Raw genomic sequence first — 17722 nt, 5'->3', positions numbered from 1 at the left:
TGGTGGAAGGGATGAGAACTTAGAGTAAAATGAAGAAAGTGAAATCTTTCCTTGTAATTTATTTTTGCAGGACTCTAAGGCAAGTTAGGATGCCACCTGACCACCTCTGAGAAAGGTGGATGACACATCCTGTTTCAGAGGACTTCGATAGGAAGCTTCAGAAAGCCAAACCTGGGGTCCTAGCAGATGATAGGCATTTTTAAATATTAAGAGAATTGGCTCCAGTTTACTTGAATGAAAAAGATTAGCTAATCTACGTGAAGTAAACGAGGTTTGAAAACTCAAAGGGCAAAAATCACTTAAATAGCAGGGTATACGGGGGATGAACACAGCTGAAGTTTCCCAAGCATTCTGCTAGTATTACTCTATTTTTAAAAAACAAACCTATTGATACTAAGAGATGCTGACAAGCAGAATACTGAGACAGAGGGGAAAAAAAGACCAAGATCACCACCAAACATGACACTTAAAATGATAATGAAAGCTCTAGGTAGAGATGGCAATGCTTTTTGGTTGATTCAAATCTTGAGTCCAAATTAAATTTTATTTTATATTGTTAGCAATTTTAGCCTGTATCTTTAGTTTGAAAAGTAGCTTTTTATTTTTATAGTTATAAAAATATTTATTATATTAAAATATTTACAATTATAAAAATATTACAAAAAATCAGAAACATAAAGAACACTTTTTAAAAGAAGAAAATAAATATTACCTGGAAAGCTCAGTTAACCTCTGTCGGTATAATCCAACATTTATAAAAATTCTGTAAGTGTGGTTTTTGAGTGTTGTCTCTGTCCTTATCCTTGTTCACCCCCTTGTGGCCATAATATGAAGAAGCCAAGAGTCAGGCAGCAAAAAAGAAAGAGAAAAGTAAAGGGCCTGGATAATAAACTGATCACCTCTCACTTTAACACTATTTTCCATAATTAAACTAAGTAGGTCTGCTTGAAATCTATGTGGGTCAGGGTCCTGGCAGGAAATAAATGGACGACTTGAAGGGGTGATTGTAAATTATGACTTCATTAAAGTTTCTGCAATCCTTCAAGGTCCAGCCTTCCAGGGCACGAAGCAGAGTGAAAGGTAGAAAGTAGAACTGGCTGGGCAAGCAGAGCAAGTCCAATCAAAAATCTTTCCCAAATATTTCATCACAATTATAGTTTCTTTTATAAGGCATACGTCCAAGGGCTACATTATGGAATAACTCGTACAATTTGGAATTGAATATCTACGCAATTCCTGTGATCTACCTGGAAAACCAGAGATAACAGTATTTCACACTCCCTGAAAACACAACTTCAGCTCCTCTCCTCCATGCAAGGCCTGTGCAATAGCAGCCTTACATTTGAGGGGTTCAAGTCATTGGATACTTTGGTACTGGAGTGACAATAAGGTAGAAGTAGAAAGAGAAAGGCAGAAATGGGGCTACAGAGAACGCTACAGAGAGCTCATTTGCTGTTTGCTGCTGGGCCTCTTCCACCCCTTGCCCCACATACAAAGCAAACATCCCAGCTCCTACCTGGAGTATGAAGACCAGCGCTGATTACCTATTACTCATTGAACACGTGTCTAAGACAACAGGGAAGCAGGGTCACCAAAAATATGTGAAAGATCATCAGAAAAATTTGGGAAGAAGGCATTTTCATTCAGTGTATTTGTAACTTTTGTACCATTTTAGAAATGTGGGGGCCACCCTGAGTGGCCTAGTGGTTAAGTCTGGTATGCTTCACTTCGGCAACCGGGGTTTGGTTCCCACTACACCACTCATCTGTCAGTGGCCATGCTGTGGTGGCAGCTCACATCCAAAAAAAACAGGAAGGTTGGCAGCAGATGTCAGGGCAATCTTCCTCAGCAGAAAAAAAAAAAAAAAAAGGAAAAAAGGGAAAAAAGAAAAGTGAAACTTTCATAGTTTAGCATAGTTTTAATGGTTATTGTTGGTGGAGAGGGTTGTAGCACATGAAAATCTTTTTACAGCAGCGCTGCTTCTTCCAAAGATCAAATGTGAAGAAATGGCTTGTCTTTAGAAGACTTAGGGAAAGTTACCCCTAAACGGCAGTTGCTGACCCTCAAGAGAATAGAGTATGGGGGTGGCCCCTGGCGCTGCAACCCTACCTCCCAGCCAGGGGCTTCGAGTACGTGGCTCTTGGATCTCTTTGTCCAGTTTTTGTTACTCTTCCCTGCGAGGCTAACTTTAAGAGTGCACAGGGCAAAAACATGCATTTCCCTCAATAATCTTCAACAGGGATTCGTAGAAGGCAATGCTTAAGGCCAACAGAAATCTTGGGCAGGTCACTCCCCTTTCTATCATCAAGAAAATGGAAGAATTGGGGCAGACGATCTCTGAAATCTTGGCTTAGCCCCCATGATCAAGACTGCCAGGTTTTATCCCCTAACGTGGTGATTATGCTCACGGTAAGACATTCAAAACAGGACGAATGGTGTGTGTCAGATAAATGTCCCCCAACTCTTTCCCCTTCTACCAGAGGCAACCCTTAGTAAACAGTTTACGTATTTTCCCAGCTATTTTCTATCCAGAGGCATTATCTCCTTTAAACACACAAAGGAGAGCCCTTTCATTCCATTTCACTCCTAGACAGAGATTCTCCAGAAGTTTTCTTTTTTTTTTAAGATTGGCACCTGAGCTAACAACTGTTGCCAATCTTCTTTTTTTCTTTCTGCTTTTTCTCCCCCCAACCCCCCTCCCCCAGTACATAGTTGTATATTTTTTAGTTGTGGGTCCTTCTAGTTGTGGCATGTGGGATGCTGCCCCACCGTGGCCTGATGAGCGGTGCCACGTCCGCGCCCAGGATCCGAACCGGCGAAACCCTGGGCCTCGGAATCGGAGCGCGGGAGCTTAACCACTCGGCCCGGGCCGGCCCCCAGAAGTTTTTAAACGCTCTCTTCCGGACCTGTTTCTCCCGAAGCGGAGCCTTATTTGCAGACGCTACTTCAGATCCTTGTTCCTCTCAGTCTTATCATCTTCTACTCCCGTGGGGTCCCGGCCTTGGCGGCTGCCACAGCAACACTAACTTAAACACTGTCAATGTGGGCGGCACCTGACACACTCCCGAGGCCGCCTTGCACCCCCATCGCCTGGATTTCGCTGCCGGACTTCCGCCTCACTTTCGCCTCGCAAGCTGATTGGCCAACGCCTTCTTCACTCCGGTTTGACCCACAGCGCTCGCCAGAACCCGGCGCTCAGCGATGACGACATCGGCCGGCGGCGGCAGCGGCGGCTGGGAGACTGGGCGGGTTTCCGGGGCTGCCGGCCTGACCTCTGAGAGCTGCTGTCATGGCGGCTGCTCCGTGGGGTTTCTTTTTCGTCCTGCTGCTGCTGCTATCAGGGGATGTCCAGAGCTCGGAAGTGCCTGGGGCTACCGCCGAGGGCTCGGGAGGGAGTGGGGTCGGCATAGGAGATCGCTTCAAGATTGAAGGGCGGGCAGTTGTTCCAGGGGTGAAGCCCCAGGACTGGATCTCGGCGGCCCGAGTGCTGGTAGACGGAGAAGAGCACGTCGGCTTCCTTAAGTGAGCATCCTCAGCGCAGCGGGAAAGCGGTTGGGATGGAAGCCGGAGGGGAATTCCCGTTAGGAGAGCTAAGTGTCAAAACCTCACGACGTCGCTGTCGGAGGGTAGAGGGGCGGGCGCTGCCAGCGGTCTGTACAGGGAGACCTGGAGAGCCAGTCGGACACTTTCCCCTTCCCGGTCCCGTACCTCAGAAATGAGGATGGCAGGTGCTCGCCCCGGGGATGGAGCAGTGGGGTCGGTTAACTTCAACTCCATTTCTGCCGTATCTGGGGACGACCACTCCTGGGCCCTGGGGACAAGTGGACCATTTGTCTGTTGCTGAATTCTTAACTTTGCATCTCATCTGGTTGCCCTGAAATCTGCCCGCTTTTTGCGTTCATTTCAGTCTTGGTAGCTTGATGTTGTGTAGAAAGTTGCTAAGCAATTGGGAATTCTCAAAGCCCAAAGGGCTTCTAGTGATGACAGAGACTAGGAGGCTAATGTTGCTGCTTCTAAAATTAATGGGCCCTGAAGTCCCTAATCAAGGCACCTTTTTTGCCTGGAGGTGGGATTGTTGTTCTTTTTTACAGTTGAATTCATCGAGGGATTTGTAGCATCACACTTGCCATTTTATGTGAGACTAGGGTTTCTCCACGTTGCTTACACGCTACTGCCCTTTCTAGCTATTAGGAGAAATGGGATTTCAGCCTGTATTAAAAGACGTGGTGAATTTATTAGCACTCTAGATTGGTAGCAGCCTGATTTTCAGATGTCTAGGCACAAGTACGATGTTGTAAATCTTTCTGTCGCTGCTTGGAAACCGAAACTACGAACTGGAAGAAAATATTTCGGAAAGAAAGTGTTTCTCTGATGGATTTGTACACCAGCAAGTGGTGTCTGAAAACCAGACAAGTTAAATGTGGACATTTACTTCTAAATCTCCTTTGCTGATATTCAGATTATCCAGGTGCTGTTGAATGAGAATTCAACCTCAGATTAATAAATAATGACAAGAAGCTGACAACTGGTATTTTAATGCCATTTGTCATTAAAAATCTGGCATTAGGGCTTTCTTTAGGGTTTACCCTAATGAATGATGTTTCTTTAAGGTTTACCCTAAATAATGATGTTAATCTTTGGAAAATTAGCCTTAATTGACCATTTGGCCTCTCTTTTCTGTAGTATATAATTCTTTTAAGAAGCATCTTTATTTTAAAATAATATATAAGTAGTATGTTTATTGAATAAAATATAAACAAGAAAGTAGAGATGACAACCCTTACCATTTTATTGTATCTTTTTGGAATCATATGACCTATGTTTTTAATAATAAAATACAGCACATAGTATTTTGTAACCTGGTTTTTTTCACTCAATACTTTGTGAGCAGCTTCTGATACGGTTTCATGTTCTTCCATTTTTATGTGGGAAGGTCGATTAAGAATTAATGTGGGGGCCTGCCTAGTGGTGTAGTGGTTGAGTTCGCATGCTCTGCTTCAGCAGGATTTGCGAGTTCAGATCCTGGGCATGGACCTAGACACTGCTCATCAAGCCATGTTGTGGCATCATCCTACATATAAAATAGAGGAAGATTGACACAGATGTTAGCTCAGGGACAATCTTCCTTGCCCCCCCCCAAAAAAAGAATTAATAGGATCTTATGGTGGTAAACTTGTTGGAAGAGGGCTAGGTGATTTGTGCCTGTGATGCATACCTAGCATGCAATTTTGACTTATAGGTGTTCTTATTGGAGGTGGCTTGGGACTTGGCTAATGGGGATGAGGAGAGTTTCAACTGAGGACTCCCCAAGACTCTTCTTGCTCTCATCACTGTGTGTATAAACCATAATTTATTTAACCAGTCCTCTGTTTTGGGGCATTTAGATAGTTTTCAATTTTTTGTCGTAGTAAGATTATGCACCTTACTTTTTCTGAACTTTTTATTATGGAAAATTACAGACGTAGACTAAAATGAACAGAATAGCTTAGTGAATCCTTAGATACCCATCACAGTCTACGGTTTCATTTCATATTTTCTGTGCACCTCATATTTTTTTATGGAATGTTTAAATGTGATCCTAAACATAATATAGTTCCACTTGTAAAAGCATTGTGTATTTCTGAAAGATAAGGGCTTAAAAAATAACAATATCGTTATTGATTCAGTAAAATAAATAATAATAATGCCCGAATAACATCATCTAATACTCAGTACATTTTTATGTTTCCTCATTTATCTCAAAAATGCTTTTATGTAGTTCTTCTTTCAAATCAGGATCCAACAAGGCCTCCATATTGTAGAGTACTTTTTTAAAGCCAAGTTTTAAAATTTCATTATAAAATTTATATGTTCTCTTTCTAAAGTAAACTATTTACCTTAGGATCAAAAATATATTTGCTTTTTCTTTCTTTCTTTCTTTCTTTTTTTTCACTAAGATTCACCCAGAGCTCACATCTGCTGCCAATCTTCTCTTTTTATATGTGAGCCACCACCATAGCATGGCCACTGACAGAGAGTGGTATAGGTCCGTGCCCAGGAACCGGGCCTGGGCTGCTGAAGTAGAGTGCGTGGAACTTAACCACTAGGCTGCTGGGGCTGTCCCTATTTTCTTTTTCTTTAGGCAGTTAGTTCTGCTACTATTTGTGTTGCATAGTTATTAGTTTGCTTCTCTTTTTTTCTGGATCTAGAAAAACGTTTTGAAATTCATTCAGTTAGGGTCCCATCAAGAAGCAGAAGATATGCTCAAATTAGAATAATTCAAGGATAACTTAATGAAGGGATTAAACAGTGTAGTCATGGTGTAGGGAAACAACCAGATTGTGCAGTACCCTGTAGTTTACAACCTCAAGGCTGTTATCACCTCTAAGCCTGAAGGGAAGTCAGGAAGTAAAAGCTACGAGAACCTAGAAGGGAAGAAAAGACCACTTTGAGAATTGTGTGTCTTGACACAGCCAGTCAGAGATGGTTTCTCCTGGAGAGAGCTGGGGGAAAATACACTAAGCTCATTTTCTTCCCTCCTCCAGCCTGTAGAGAGCAAGAGGGTGGAGAGTGGATCTGAAGGGCAAATGGAAGGCATCCAGCTCAGGAATAAGTTAACCTGATGTTTATATTTCAATTCTGTTTTAGTTTACTGTGTACTTTAAAGGAACACTTTTTCCTCTTCTTAGTAAATATTGTGGATGTGGCAGAACCAATGATTCCTTTAACCTTGAAAGAGCCTAATGATTTAAGAAGCAGTATTTTAGTGTATTATTATGATATTGGGAATTCTCTGATAAAGTTGATCCTTTTAGAACCATTTGTTTTCCTGAAACAGAAACTTCTCAGAATGGCAGTTTTTCATTATCAAAGCAAATTAACTTTGAGTTATGAACATGAAGTTATCAGCTCTTGATGGGATGGTTTTCTAAGTCTAGAAGGTTTAGAATAAATCAGTAAGGAAAAGGTGGGTGGTTTTAACTATGTAAGCATTTTAAACTTGTGCACATCCAAAAAGAACTAACCAAAGTGGATGGGAACTATTTGTAACAAGTGGAACAAACACTACTTAAATACACTTTTGTAAAAAAGAAAAACAACAAAATGCAAATTAAAACTAGAAAAACCATTTTTACTTAAGACATTGTTGGAGGAGATCAGCAAAATTGGAACCCTAATATTGTAGTAATAATGTATATGATAGCTTCTCTTGAGTGAGGACATGGCCTCAGAATAGGAACATGTTCCTGTCACCTGTTATCTCTGCCCCACCGAAGGAATAGAAGGACTTTCAGCGTCAGAGTTCTCTGCTACTGTGGAGTGGTCTAGGGCATTTTCAGAACCCGTTTAGTGTAATTATGGAAGCTGAAGTGTGGAACACCTCTTGCCAGTTTTTTGCTAATTGCTCTGAATGTCATCTTGAAGGAGTTGATTTGGGAGTTAACAGATGATTTAAAACCTGAGAAAAGAATAAGCTATTGCTAAGAAGTGACTAAAGATGATTTTCATTTTTCCAGGACAGATGGGAGTTTTGTGGTTCATGATATACCTTCAGGATCCTATGTAGTGGAAGTTATATCTCCAGCTTACAGGTTTGATCCCGTCCGAGTAGATATCACTTCAAAAGGAAAAATGAGGTGAGGGCACTGGATTTAATTTTTACTGAATGCTAGGCTACTGAATACTTCATTATATATTCCTTTTAGAATTTATAGTTGAGGTTGAAAAGTTTCTTATTTAAACGACAAGTGTTCCTTAAAGCATTTAAAACATCCTTATGATGTTTTAATTTGAGCATTGATAATATTATAAAGTTGAACTTCCTCCTGCTTTGGCTTCAAATTTATTTTAAAGCTCCTAACATTGATTATATAGAGAAGAGGTAAGATCACTTACTATGGGAGCAAAAGCGCTGTGAAAGTTATAGTTGAAACGTGATTATTAAAGTGGGAAATTAACTTTATACATATTAAGTGGGAAATTAACTATATACATTGAAAATACTATTCATCACTGTTTTTCAGTGAGATATTTTAATAATACCTCTTAGTGCCTATCTGATAGTATGTTGATCTAAACATTTCTATAGTTCTTTTCTGGAATATTTGTGTGCAGTAGAAATTTGGTATTTCTTCAGAAAACAGTAGATTGATTGCATTGTGGAGTTTATCTCAAAGTGAGGATTACGATAAGAAAAAGAAAGCACAGTGTCAGAGGCTGGCAGACTAGGAAAAAATTTCAGAATTTCTAAGTAGATGAACATATGCTTTGAAGTTGAGGTGAAAATAATTTTGGACTAATTCAGGTTTTGAGTGTGGAATACCACAAACGCATCTGAAGTTGGCATCAGTTGTATACACAACTGTCCACAGTGTTCAGATTCAGCCTTCTGTTATAATCCCCATTTATTTATTTGCTTATTTTTTTGTTGTCTCATGCCAATAGTACTCTTTGGTCTAATCTCACTAGGAAGTGTATGAAGCAATTTTATTTATGTATTTATTTCTAGCTTTATTGAGGTATAATTGAAAAACATGAAACAGTTTTACGTGGTGGTGTGTCTTCTTTGTTTGAGCTATCCCAAAATTACTCCATGTGTAGTAATAAAGCACGAGTTGTGCAAAGGTAAAAATAATTTGGGGTTGGAGGAGCTGTATTTCATTGCTCACCTTTTCAGTCTGTGCCAGGCATATTTAGGTTGATCTCTAGAGACCTCAAATTGAGGTGACATAATAGAGAGATGTTTGGTTAGTACCATGATGTTCACATTTGAGTTAGTGTTTACTCCTAAAATGTTTTCCTTCTTTCTTTGCTTTTTTTCGACATTAAAAGTTTTTGAAGTGTACTGTAAGTATCTGTGATTCAGATAGTGAGTCACACCGAGAGCTGTCTCATCCTTTCTGGCAGCTGCATATTAGTCCCTTGATGCCAGCTCCTGTTGGTGGACAGGTAGGGTTTTCTTTCTTCTCTTTTAGCACATATAGTGAACAGAGACAATTATTCTGTGGTAATTTACATTCTTGATATTATCATGAAACTGATACCACGATGCCACTAAAAATACCTTCTTTGGAAACAAATTACTTTTCCCCCTACTTTTGAAGCTAAATTGTTGCCTTAGAATATTCTACTTTGTTCAAATACTAGTCATATTTCTTGCTGTTGCCTGTTTAAAGCAAGGGTGAAGCTTGAATTGAAGGTAATTCCTTGCAAATATATGTATAAATATTTTTTGGTGGAATAAATGGATTGTTTCAAAGTCATGAACCTCTTTAGGTACTGACTTTCTCATGCCTTTTTAGAGGCATAAAGATTGTTAAAAATATAAATAAGTAAAATTCTAGTATGTTACATCTAAACCTTAAAGGACTTATCATGACTTTTTACATATTTTAGAATTGCAAGCTTAGGGATGGTGGGTTATATGAATTACAGTATACATTATATACAGATTTAAAAGTTTTAAAAAAATATTGAAAACACTGAATACTGGAGGAAATGAGAGTTATTAAAAGGAGTTACTTTATTAAAAACTATAAGTTACTTTTATTCTTTTTACTCTAAATTTTGAATAAAGTCGTCTAAGCAAATGGAAATATTTTTCTAAATACAAAGTTTTATTTGCCTTTTTATCTTGGGTAAAGAGTACTTCCTGCTTTGGCGTTTAAGGACTGATTGCGGCTGTGGTATTCATATTCTCAGATCCCTTCCTGATGACTGGATGCCTGAAGCATAGGTTAAAAAAAACAAGGCCCTTGTCATTTTAATAATTGGCAGTGGGAGAGAGTAGAGAACAAAGTAGAATTCATATAAGGTCCTAATATTCTTGACCAATATTTTGTAGGCGTGCATAAGTTAGTCTCAAATATATGTGGGACTTTCATTTCTGATATTTGGCAGAATGGAAAATCTTAGAAATGCTGGATAAAATCTGACAAGCATGTCCTTTTAAATGTATAGCTCCCAAAAAAGTAAGGGAAATCCCCAGGGGATAAACTATAAACCACTTTCCCACCTGGGGGTTTTGATATTCTCTAACCAAAAGGACTAGATTTTATTAGCAGTGTGTAGATAGGAGGCAAGCCTTGGGCTTGCTTGGAGTCGGAATTAGATCTAAGACTTGATTCTCCCTTTGACCCTTGATGCTAAAATCTAAAAGACCAGACTCCCAGTCTGGCCCTGGCCTTTGGAGGGAAAAATCTCACCTGGAAGTTGATAGTCACAGTCCTACCCTCACTGAAATTTGGGGTATGGTCCTGCATGATCCAGAAACTTCCAAGCTGAACAGTTAACAAGATGGTCTCTGGTCGTAATCCCAGACTTCTGGCAGAGACAAATGTGCAACCTCTCTGGAAGGAGAAACTCTGTCCAGGCCCACGCATAAATAAAGTCTACTTCAGAATACCCAAGAAAACAAGGTCAGCAGATGAATCAGACCTCCAAGAACTTTAAATAGTAGAATTATTGGATATAGACTATAAACTATTTTATATTTAAAATGCTTAAAGAAATAAAAGAAAGACTAATTGCCATAAGAATAAGATACTACCAAAATAGACCATAGATATTTGAAAAAAGAATAAAATAGAACTTCTGCGATAAATATCAGCATTGGAATAAAAAACTCAATGGACGTGTTAAGCATCTGAACAGAGGTTTGATGAACTGGGAGATAGATCAGAAAAAATTACCCAGCATACAATACAGATAAAGGAATGGACACTATGAAAGTGATAATTTTACAAGATCCGGAGTAAATATTGAAAAAGTCTAGCACATGTCTAATAGAAGTTCCAGAAGGAAATGTTAGAGAAAATAGGGGAGGCAATTTTCAAAAAGTAAACTTGAATATGTTTGAACATGAGTGAGAGTTTTGATTAAAATTAGTGGCATCTCTGCTGAAAATGCAGTGTTACCTATGGTGCTGTTATGAGACTTTATTAAATCATAAATTTTTCCTGTAAAATAGCATTGAAAATTGGGTGCACCCAATAAAACATATCTCAGACAATCAAAAAAATTAAATCCAGCATTTTTGTATATTTATAATAAAGTTATTATTAAATATAACCAAAGAGCTTTAGAGCTGGAAGGATTCTAAAAGAACTTTTTGTATAACCAGAGAAGTTAAGAACTTGTCTAAGCCCACAGGCCTAGGTAATTACGGAACTACAGCTAGAACCTAGGTTTCTTGATTGCAAATTTAGTCTTCTTTCTTTAAATTTTGCTAAGTATTTTAGGTATACAGATACATCTACTTTGATCAGATTTTCAAGGTCAAAGGTTTAGATGCCAAAGCATTTTGGAAAAATCTAAAGGTACTTATAAGGGCTTGCTGATATATTATAAGCAGTTCTTGTAACTCATGATGTTTTCAGTAGAATTGCTGATGCTTTTTTCACGTTGCTTTATCAGAGCAAGATATGTGAATTATATCAAAACATCAGAAGTGGTCAGACTGCCCTATCCTCTCCAAATGAAATCTTCAGGTCCACCTTCTTACTTTATTAAAAGGGAATCATGGGGCTGGACAGACTTTCTGATGAACCCAATGGTATGTATCAGGCTACAATAAAGTATCTTTACTAATTTTTAACTTGCTTGCAGGCAGTCGAAAACTTCTAACTCTTGTGAGAAGGAAAGCTGAGATCAGATTGTTGGACGAAAGGATAATTGTGAATAGCTGTGGATCTCAGGAAAATAGTAGCTTTGCGAATACATAATGAGAAGAATATAGTGAAAATTGCCTAGTAGTTTTGACATGGAAACATGTGACAGAAGTTGGACAAATACTTATGATGAAATGTTTTAAAATTCAAATAGAATAAGAGTGTATGGTAAGTCACACATAGAGCTGGTTGCATAGTAGTCCATTGATGAATGTGCCATCATTTATTAACCAGCCCCTATTGATGGCATGAGTAAGGTTTTTTTCTCCTTTTCCCATGTAAAGTAAACAGAGAAGTTATTCTGTGGTAATTTCAGTACTTAGTATTATCATGAAGCTGATGTTACGATATCCACAAATAATAAAACACTCATAGAATACATTCTTTAGAAACAAATCGACTTTTTTTTTTGCTGTTTTTGGAAGTTGAATTATCTTAGAATTGTCTATGGGTTGATCATATTCCTTGCTGATAGCTGTTTAGATCACAAACAGAAATGTTTGGGGGCTGTACATCCTTTGAGAGGAATAAATTACTACCTAGAAACTGCTGTCAGGCATAAAGAAGCAGAAGGGTAGAGTGGATGGGAGAAATCAGCAATGAGACTCTAAAACTTATTGAGAAATATCTTCCATGTTGTCATTTCTGAAATTCCATGGGAACATATCCAGTGCTGGAAGCTTCTAGGTCATTTTTCAAAACTGATCTGCTGTAGTAGTTGCCTAGTACTATATTGCAGGCTCTAGAGGATGTACATTAATTAGAGGGGTAATACAGCGTTTTCTCCAAGAACCACAAAGTCATCTGTAAAGAGAGCCCAGCTGGCCATCAGGATCACCAATCCCAGTGCCAGACTACAGATTGACAGAAGTGAATAGGTAGTTCTGTTTGCAAACTATTTGTGTTAAATAAAACTGAACTCTGCAAAATGCTAGGTGGCACAAATGTGAAGTGAGGTGTCTGTGAAGTCCAAGTGCTCATAGATAAGGCTCTTATGTACTCTACAGCAGTCAGGCATCGAGGAGCACTTTGCTGTTGACAGGGCTGATTCAGTAGAATTGAGGTAGTGGCTGCTAGTTTTATTCTATATTCAACATTTGAATCTTTAATTTTATCATTGCTTGTTAAGTGCCGATTTTGTTCTGGTAAGTGGGAAAAACAGTTTCTGAATTTGTTTGCTTCCACAGGTTATGATGATGGTTCTTCCATTATTGATATTTGTGCTTCTGCCCAAAGTGGTCAACACAAGTGATCCTGACATGAGACGGGTAAGATGATTGCCGAGGCTCTGGGTTTTTGAACTGTATTCTGATGCCTGGTCCATCCATTGTGGCTGAATGGTTTGGATTTTTTAAGCTTTATCCAAATTCTCAAGCCAAATTCATCTAGAAGTTATGTTAACACAGTATTATGTTCCTGGCATTTAATTAGTTGTTTCCATTGGACCAGATAAATTGAGTTGGTTCTACTTGATGGAAGCCTGGGTCTCTTCATATAGCTAAAACATTCTGCTGATACTAACCTTCTTTGTGCCTTACTTGTTAAATGGTTGAAATGCATAATAATCCTGGTATACCTAATCCAAATATTTTGCAAAACGATAGCTTCTTATTATCTATCTTTACTTTATAAAACTCTTTAGAGTACACATTTAGTTTGTGTGTTACAGACACGCAAAAGAAATTCAGATAGACCAAGGGAGAAAAATTGAATAGTCGCTTTCAAACACTGTATTACAAAGCCATACTGGTTTAACGAGGGGGAGTGAGGCTATCAAGTAAGATGCTTCAAGTTTAATGCCACCACTTTGTCTCTTTTAAATATTGGCTTCCATGTAAAATCTTCAGAATTTTTTAAAAAACATTATTTATTCTTCCACCCAAAAACCATCAACAAACATCTCATGAGTTTGAAGTTTTTCTGCTGTATTTAATATACTGATGTATTGACACCTTATTCATCACTGAATAAATGTTTATTAATCAATTTCTAGGTTCTAGATACTGGGGATACAAAAATGAATTATATGTCATCCCTGTCATCAGCAAGCTCATAGTCCAGTAAAATGTAGAAAGTAGAATGGATTTATAAAACACTCTTCTTGCCTCAGGGGGTTTTGTGTGTGTGTGTATTTTAAATGGGAAATTAAGATATACATAAAATAAATAAAAATATTTGCTGAGGTAGTAGGTGATAAAGTTCTGTAGGAGGTAAGGTATTTATTCCAAGCTGGAATGGCAGAAAAAGCTTCATGAAACAAGACAGCTTTATGATGTTTCAAAATGTTTTATTGCTAAATTTTGACATCTTTGCTTCAGCATGGGTCAAAAAGAATACATCCTGTGGAATCCTTGTGTCTGTTAAGCCGGTTAACTCTGTGGCATCAGTAGAAGGAAACATTAGCAGTCACGTTGGATTGAAAGTTCCTTCCTTGCAAAGTGCTTTGCACATAGTAAGCAGCGTAAAAAGTTGTTCATTCAAGAGCTTCAGAATTGAACAGATTCAAAGATGGAGTTGATGTATCTTTGCAGGGACTCAGGACCATGTATATTTAATTCTTGATGATTAGTGCATGTTAACAAATTTATGTTTACCGTGCTGCTTTTCCTGGCCTTCTTTGTAAAAGCACTTTCTCCTTGAAAACTCGTGTGTAAATTCTACCTTTTGGAAGAAAGCCCAAGCTAATACCTAAATGGTGTTCAATTTTAAGTGATGAATAATATAGTATTTGCTGTTTTTTTCGTATCTGAACTAATACAATCTTCAGTTCGCTTTTGGAATGTGGCAAAATGCAAATGAAGCAAATATTCCATTAATATTGCCAGAAGTAGAACAATACTTTGTAGATTATTGGCTTAGTAAGGAGGGAGGACAAGGCCTCAAAATAAAAGTGCTAGATCCTTATTTGGTCCTGCCAGTGACTTGTTTTGTAACATTTGTGTTGCTTGCTTTAGAAAGAGTAATTGAGGTCACCCAAGCCATACGGTATTCATAGATTTACTACTAAGGTCCTTAGGAATCAAGTCTTGGAAATACTGCTGTTAATCTTCCAAACTTTTCCGATACCTTTCTATGTAATTAAAGATTGATATTCTGGTTATATGCATCTAAAGAAAGCATGAGTTTAAAAAAAAATACTCATTAAACAATAAAAAAGCATTTTAATCAGAAAACAGAAAATGAGATGGCAGGAATATGATCACATATGTCCATTATCAGAGAAAATGCCCTTTATGAAAACATAAGCTAAATCAAACCATAGACAAAATTTATTGGACATTTACTAAGGATCAAAATGTATCATGTATAAAGGATGTGTGAAACATGGTTTCTGAAGTGCTGTCGGGTACGACATTGCACCGTTGCTCAGAACCAGCACCTTTTACTGTTCTACTCCTGTCCTTCGTGGTGGAAGTGTGAGTGGTTCAGCGGCTCAGAGGATCGCAGTGCCTGTCATGTCACTGTGCTGTGTCTTCCTGCAGGAGATGGAGCAGTCAATGAATATGCTGAATTCCAACCACGAACTGCCTGACGTTTCTGAATTTATGACAAGACTCTTCTCTTCAAAATCATCGGGCAAGTCTAGCAGCGGCAGCAGTAAAACAGGCAAAAGTGGGGCTGGCAAAAGGAGGTAGTGGGGTGGTCCGGAGATGCGTTTGCACAAACACAGCAACACTGGGTGGCATCCAAGTCTCGAGGGAAAACCATGTGAAGTAACTACTGTAAACCTGAGTCATCCTTAAAGTTGATCTCTTATAACTGTTGTGTGTGATAATTCTTCAGCACGTTTTGTACTTGGTACACACAAAAACCCAGCTTTCATCCTTTGTATGAGGTCAATATTGATGTCACTGAATTAATTACAGTGTCCTATAGAAAATGACATTAATAAATTATATAAAGTACTATACATTATGTATATTAAAATAAGTCTTAATCCAGAGATAACATCATCTTGTCATTTTTTTCCACTTAATGTTTCTTTTATTCCTGACAGTTTTCTTCTATTTTTCATTATCTGAGGCTTGAAATTGGCCTTTCTTGTTTAGAAAGAAGTGGTTGTTATTTTTAGAGCAGCATCCACCATGGTTTTTTGTGTAGCCAGACCTTTCAGACTTCTCAGCCCTGCCCTGCCATTTAACATTCCCTGATATTTCAGGTAGAACCACATATTCATTTTGTAGTTTTAACTTTTATTATTACAGTTCGTTTCAGAGTATGGATGTATGAGTTAGAATAGATGTTATCGATTTTTAAATTCTGGTTACCATCTGTGGTTTCATTTTACAGTTACTGAGTATCAGCTGTGTGCTGTGATTCAAGGTAGGACACGGAGTGGGTAATATCCAGTGCCTGTCCCCAGTAAGGCTTATTATGTAGGGAGGAAGCACAAATAATAACAGGGAGCGAATGGCCAGAGAAAGAAGTGCAGCAGTAGGAGAGCCTTCTAGAGTCTAAGGATGGAAAATCAACCTTAGAGCTCCATATTGTAATGTTGGTAGTACAGCACAGGTGGCTTTTAAATCGCCTCATCTCTCTCATCATTGGTTCTCAGAGTTGTTGGAATATAAATCACTACTTTCCAATCAGGAGTATCTCAGAAACTTTTTATTTCGGTAAGCTACAAAAATTTCACACCTTTTCTTTTGGGTTGCTTTAATGAAAGAGGAACTCTGAGGCTACAGTATTGCTTCTAGTAGAGGACTTCCATCTTTCCCGTGTTCAAGAACTCCCTTATTGCTCTCTTAAGGTTATTAAATCAGCAAAAAACAACAAAAAAAAGATTGGGTCCAAACTCTTGATTTTCCCTTTTGCAGTAGGCGCCATTGTGCATTTTGAAATGAGGTAAATAAGTTTTCTTTTAAAGAAATGTTTTGATGCAGGACATTTTATTAACTATATCTCTGTTTGTATTACATACACTAAAGTTATAAAGCTGGTGAAGCTATGAATGATTAAGGCGGATAAACTGGTTTAATGGTAGAACTAGATCTTTTAAAATAGAGTACTTTATTGCAAATAACTAAAATATTGAAGCACTAGTTGAATGAACGTTGTAAGTCAAAGATGACAGAATATAGTAACAGTCATAGTTGCATGACCAGAAATCCTGTTGAAAATTTCAAAATCTGAATTGTCAAAATTTGCACACGAAATACCTAATGACTAAGAAATTAGAAAGCACTTCCAAGGAAATTATCATTTCATTTGCTAATAAGAAACTGTGGTTATTTTACATAAATTCTAACATCATCTGAATATGATATATATATCCCTTATTATATTACAGAATGTTAATACATCAATTGCGTTTGAAAAATCTTATCTTTGCACAGAACCTTCATCAAATCTTAGTGTGCTTACAAGTGCGGAAATGATGTATTTTATTAGATAATATGGGGTTCTGTGCAGAGAGCCTCTGTTTAGCTGCTAACTTGCTTTGTGACTTTGGGTAAGTCACTTTCCCTTCTTTGGACTCTGTCTTGTTCATTGTTGTATTTCCAGCATTGAGCATGTAGGCACACAATAAATGTTTGTTGAATGAATAAATAAATGAGCCTGAAGTTTCCTCATGTGTAAATTGAGGGATTTGGATTAGACCTGTAAATTCCTTTTCAGATCTAAAATTCTGTTATAATTTTAACCCAGTCCTAATATTTCCTATCCTTAAGAATCACATGATCAGTGCCAACTTTTTCTTTTTTTCACATACTTGGGTTCTTTCTGCTGTTCCCCATTTGGAGACAAAGTATTGTTTTGCTCTTTAGGGCCATGCTTAGATTCAGTTTACTTGTGTCTCCTGTTAAATGTAAGTTTTGTATTTTAAATTTTTTCACGTCTACTAAATTAAACCTGAGTAGTGACTTTGTGCAAAACAAATCTTGTTGCCCATTCTTGCCAGGAAGTCCTAAGCGTCCAGGACAACTTCTTTAGGGTGGATCCATAGCTCCCAAGTTTTCAAGCAGTGTTTTAGGAGTCAAACCTCAGGACTCACCTTGAGTCTGGTTAACATTTTGGAAAGATTCAGCATTTTACCTAACCTTCCCAGGGTAGTAAAGGATCTTCTCATTTTT

General features: G+C 38.0%; 1 protein-coding gene and 1 long non-coding RNA gene across 2 annotated transcripts; one reads left to right on the top strand and one right to left on the bottom strand.

Annotated features, from left to right (window-relative positions):
• Positions 1–506: 506 nt before the first annotated feature.
• Positions 507–3183, bottom strand: LOC138918339 (uncharacterized). Its single transcript, XR_011427658.1, has 3 exons — positions 2907–3183; positions 1517–1840; positions 507–814 (listed from the first exon to the last, which is right to left on the bottom strand). It is a non-coding gene; the product is annotated as an uncharacterized lncRNA (long non-coding RNA).
• Positions 3181–17217, top strand: EMC7 (ER membrane protein complex subunit 7). The gene is made up of 5 exons (XM_001503666.6): positions 3181–3522; positions 7497–7616; positions 11395–11533; positions 12836–12916; positions 15131–17217. The coding sequence occupies exons 1-5, from the start codon at positions 3290–3292 to the stop codon at positions 15281–15283; spliced, it is 726 nt and encodes a 241-aa protein (XP_001503716.1). The 5' UTR covers positions 3181–3289; the 3' UTR covers positions 15284–17217.
• The last annotated feature ends 505 nt before the right edge of the window (positions 17218–17722 follow it).

Source organism: Equus caballus, chromosome 1, assembly GCF_041296265.1.
Source record: "Equus caballus isolate H_3958 breed thoroughbred chromosome 1, TB-T2T, whole genome shotgun sequence".
Lineage (NCBI taxonomy): Eukaryota > Metazoa > Chordata > Mammalia > Perissodactyla > Equidae > Equus > Equus caballus.
Note: the sequence above shows the minus strand (reverse complement) of the source record. Positions and strands in the feature narration are given on the sequence as shown.

Excerpts from the sequence above, each read along its gene's own strand:
- EMC7 (XM_001503666.6), top strand. The coding sequence starts at position 3,290 with ATGGCGGCTGCTCCGTGGGGTTTCTTTTTCGTCCTGCTGCTGCTGCTA. Across the intron at positions 3,523-7,496 it reads GAGCACGTCGGCTTCCTTAA|GACAGATGGGAGTTTTGTGG; the intron begins GTGAGCATCCTC and ends TCATTTTTCCAG. Across the intron at positions 7,617-11,394 it reads ACTTCAAAAGGAAAAATGAG|AGCAAGATATGTGAATTATA; the intron begins GTGAGGGCACTG and ends TTGCTTTATCAG.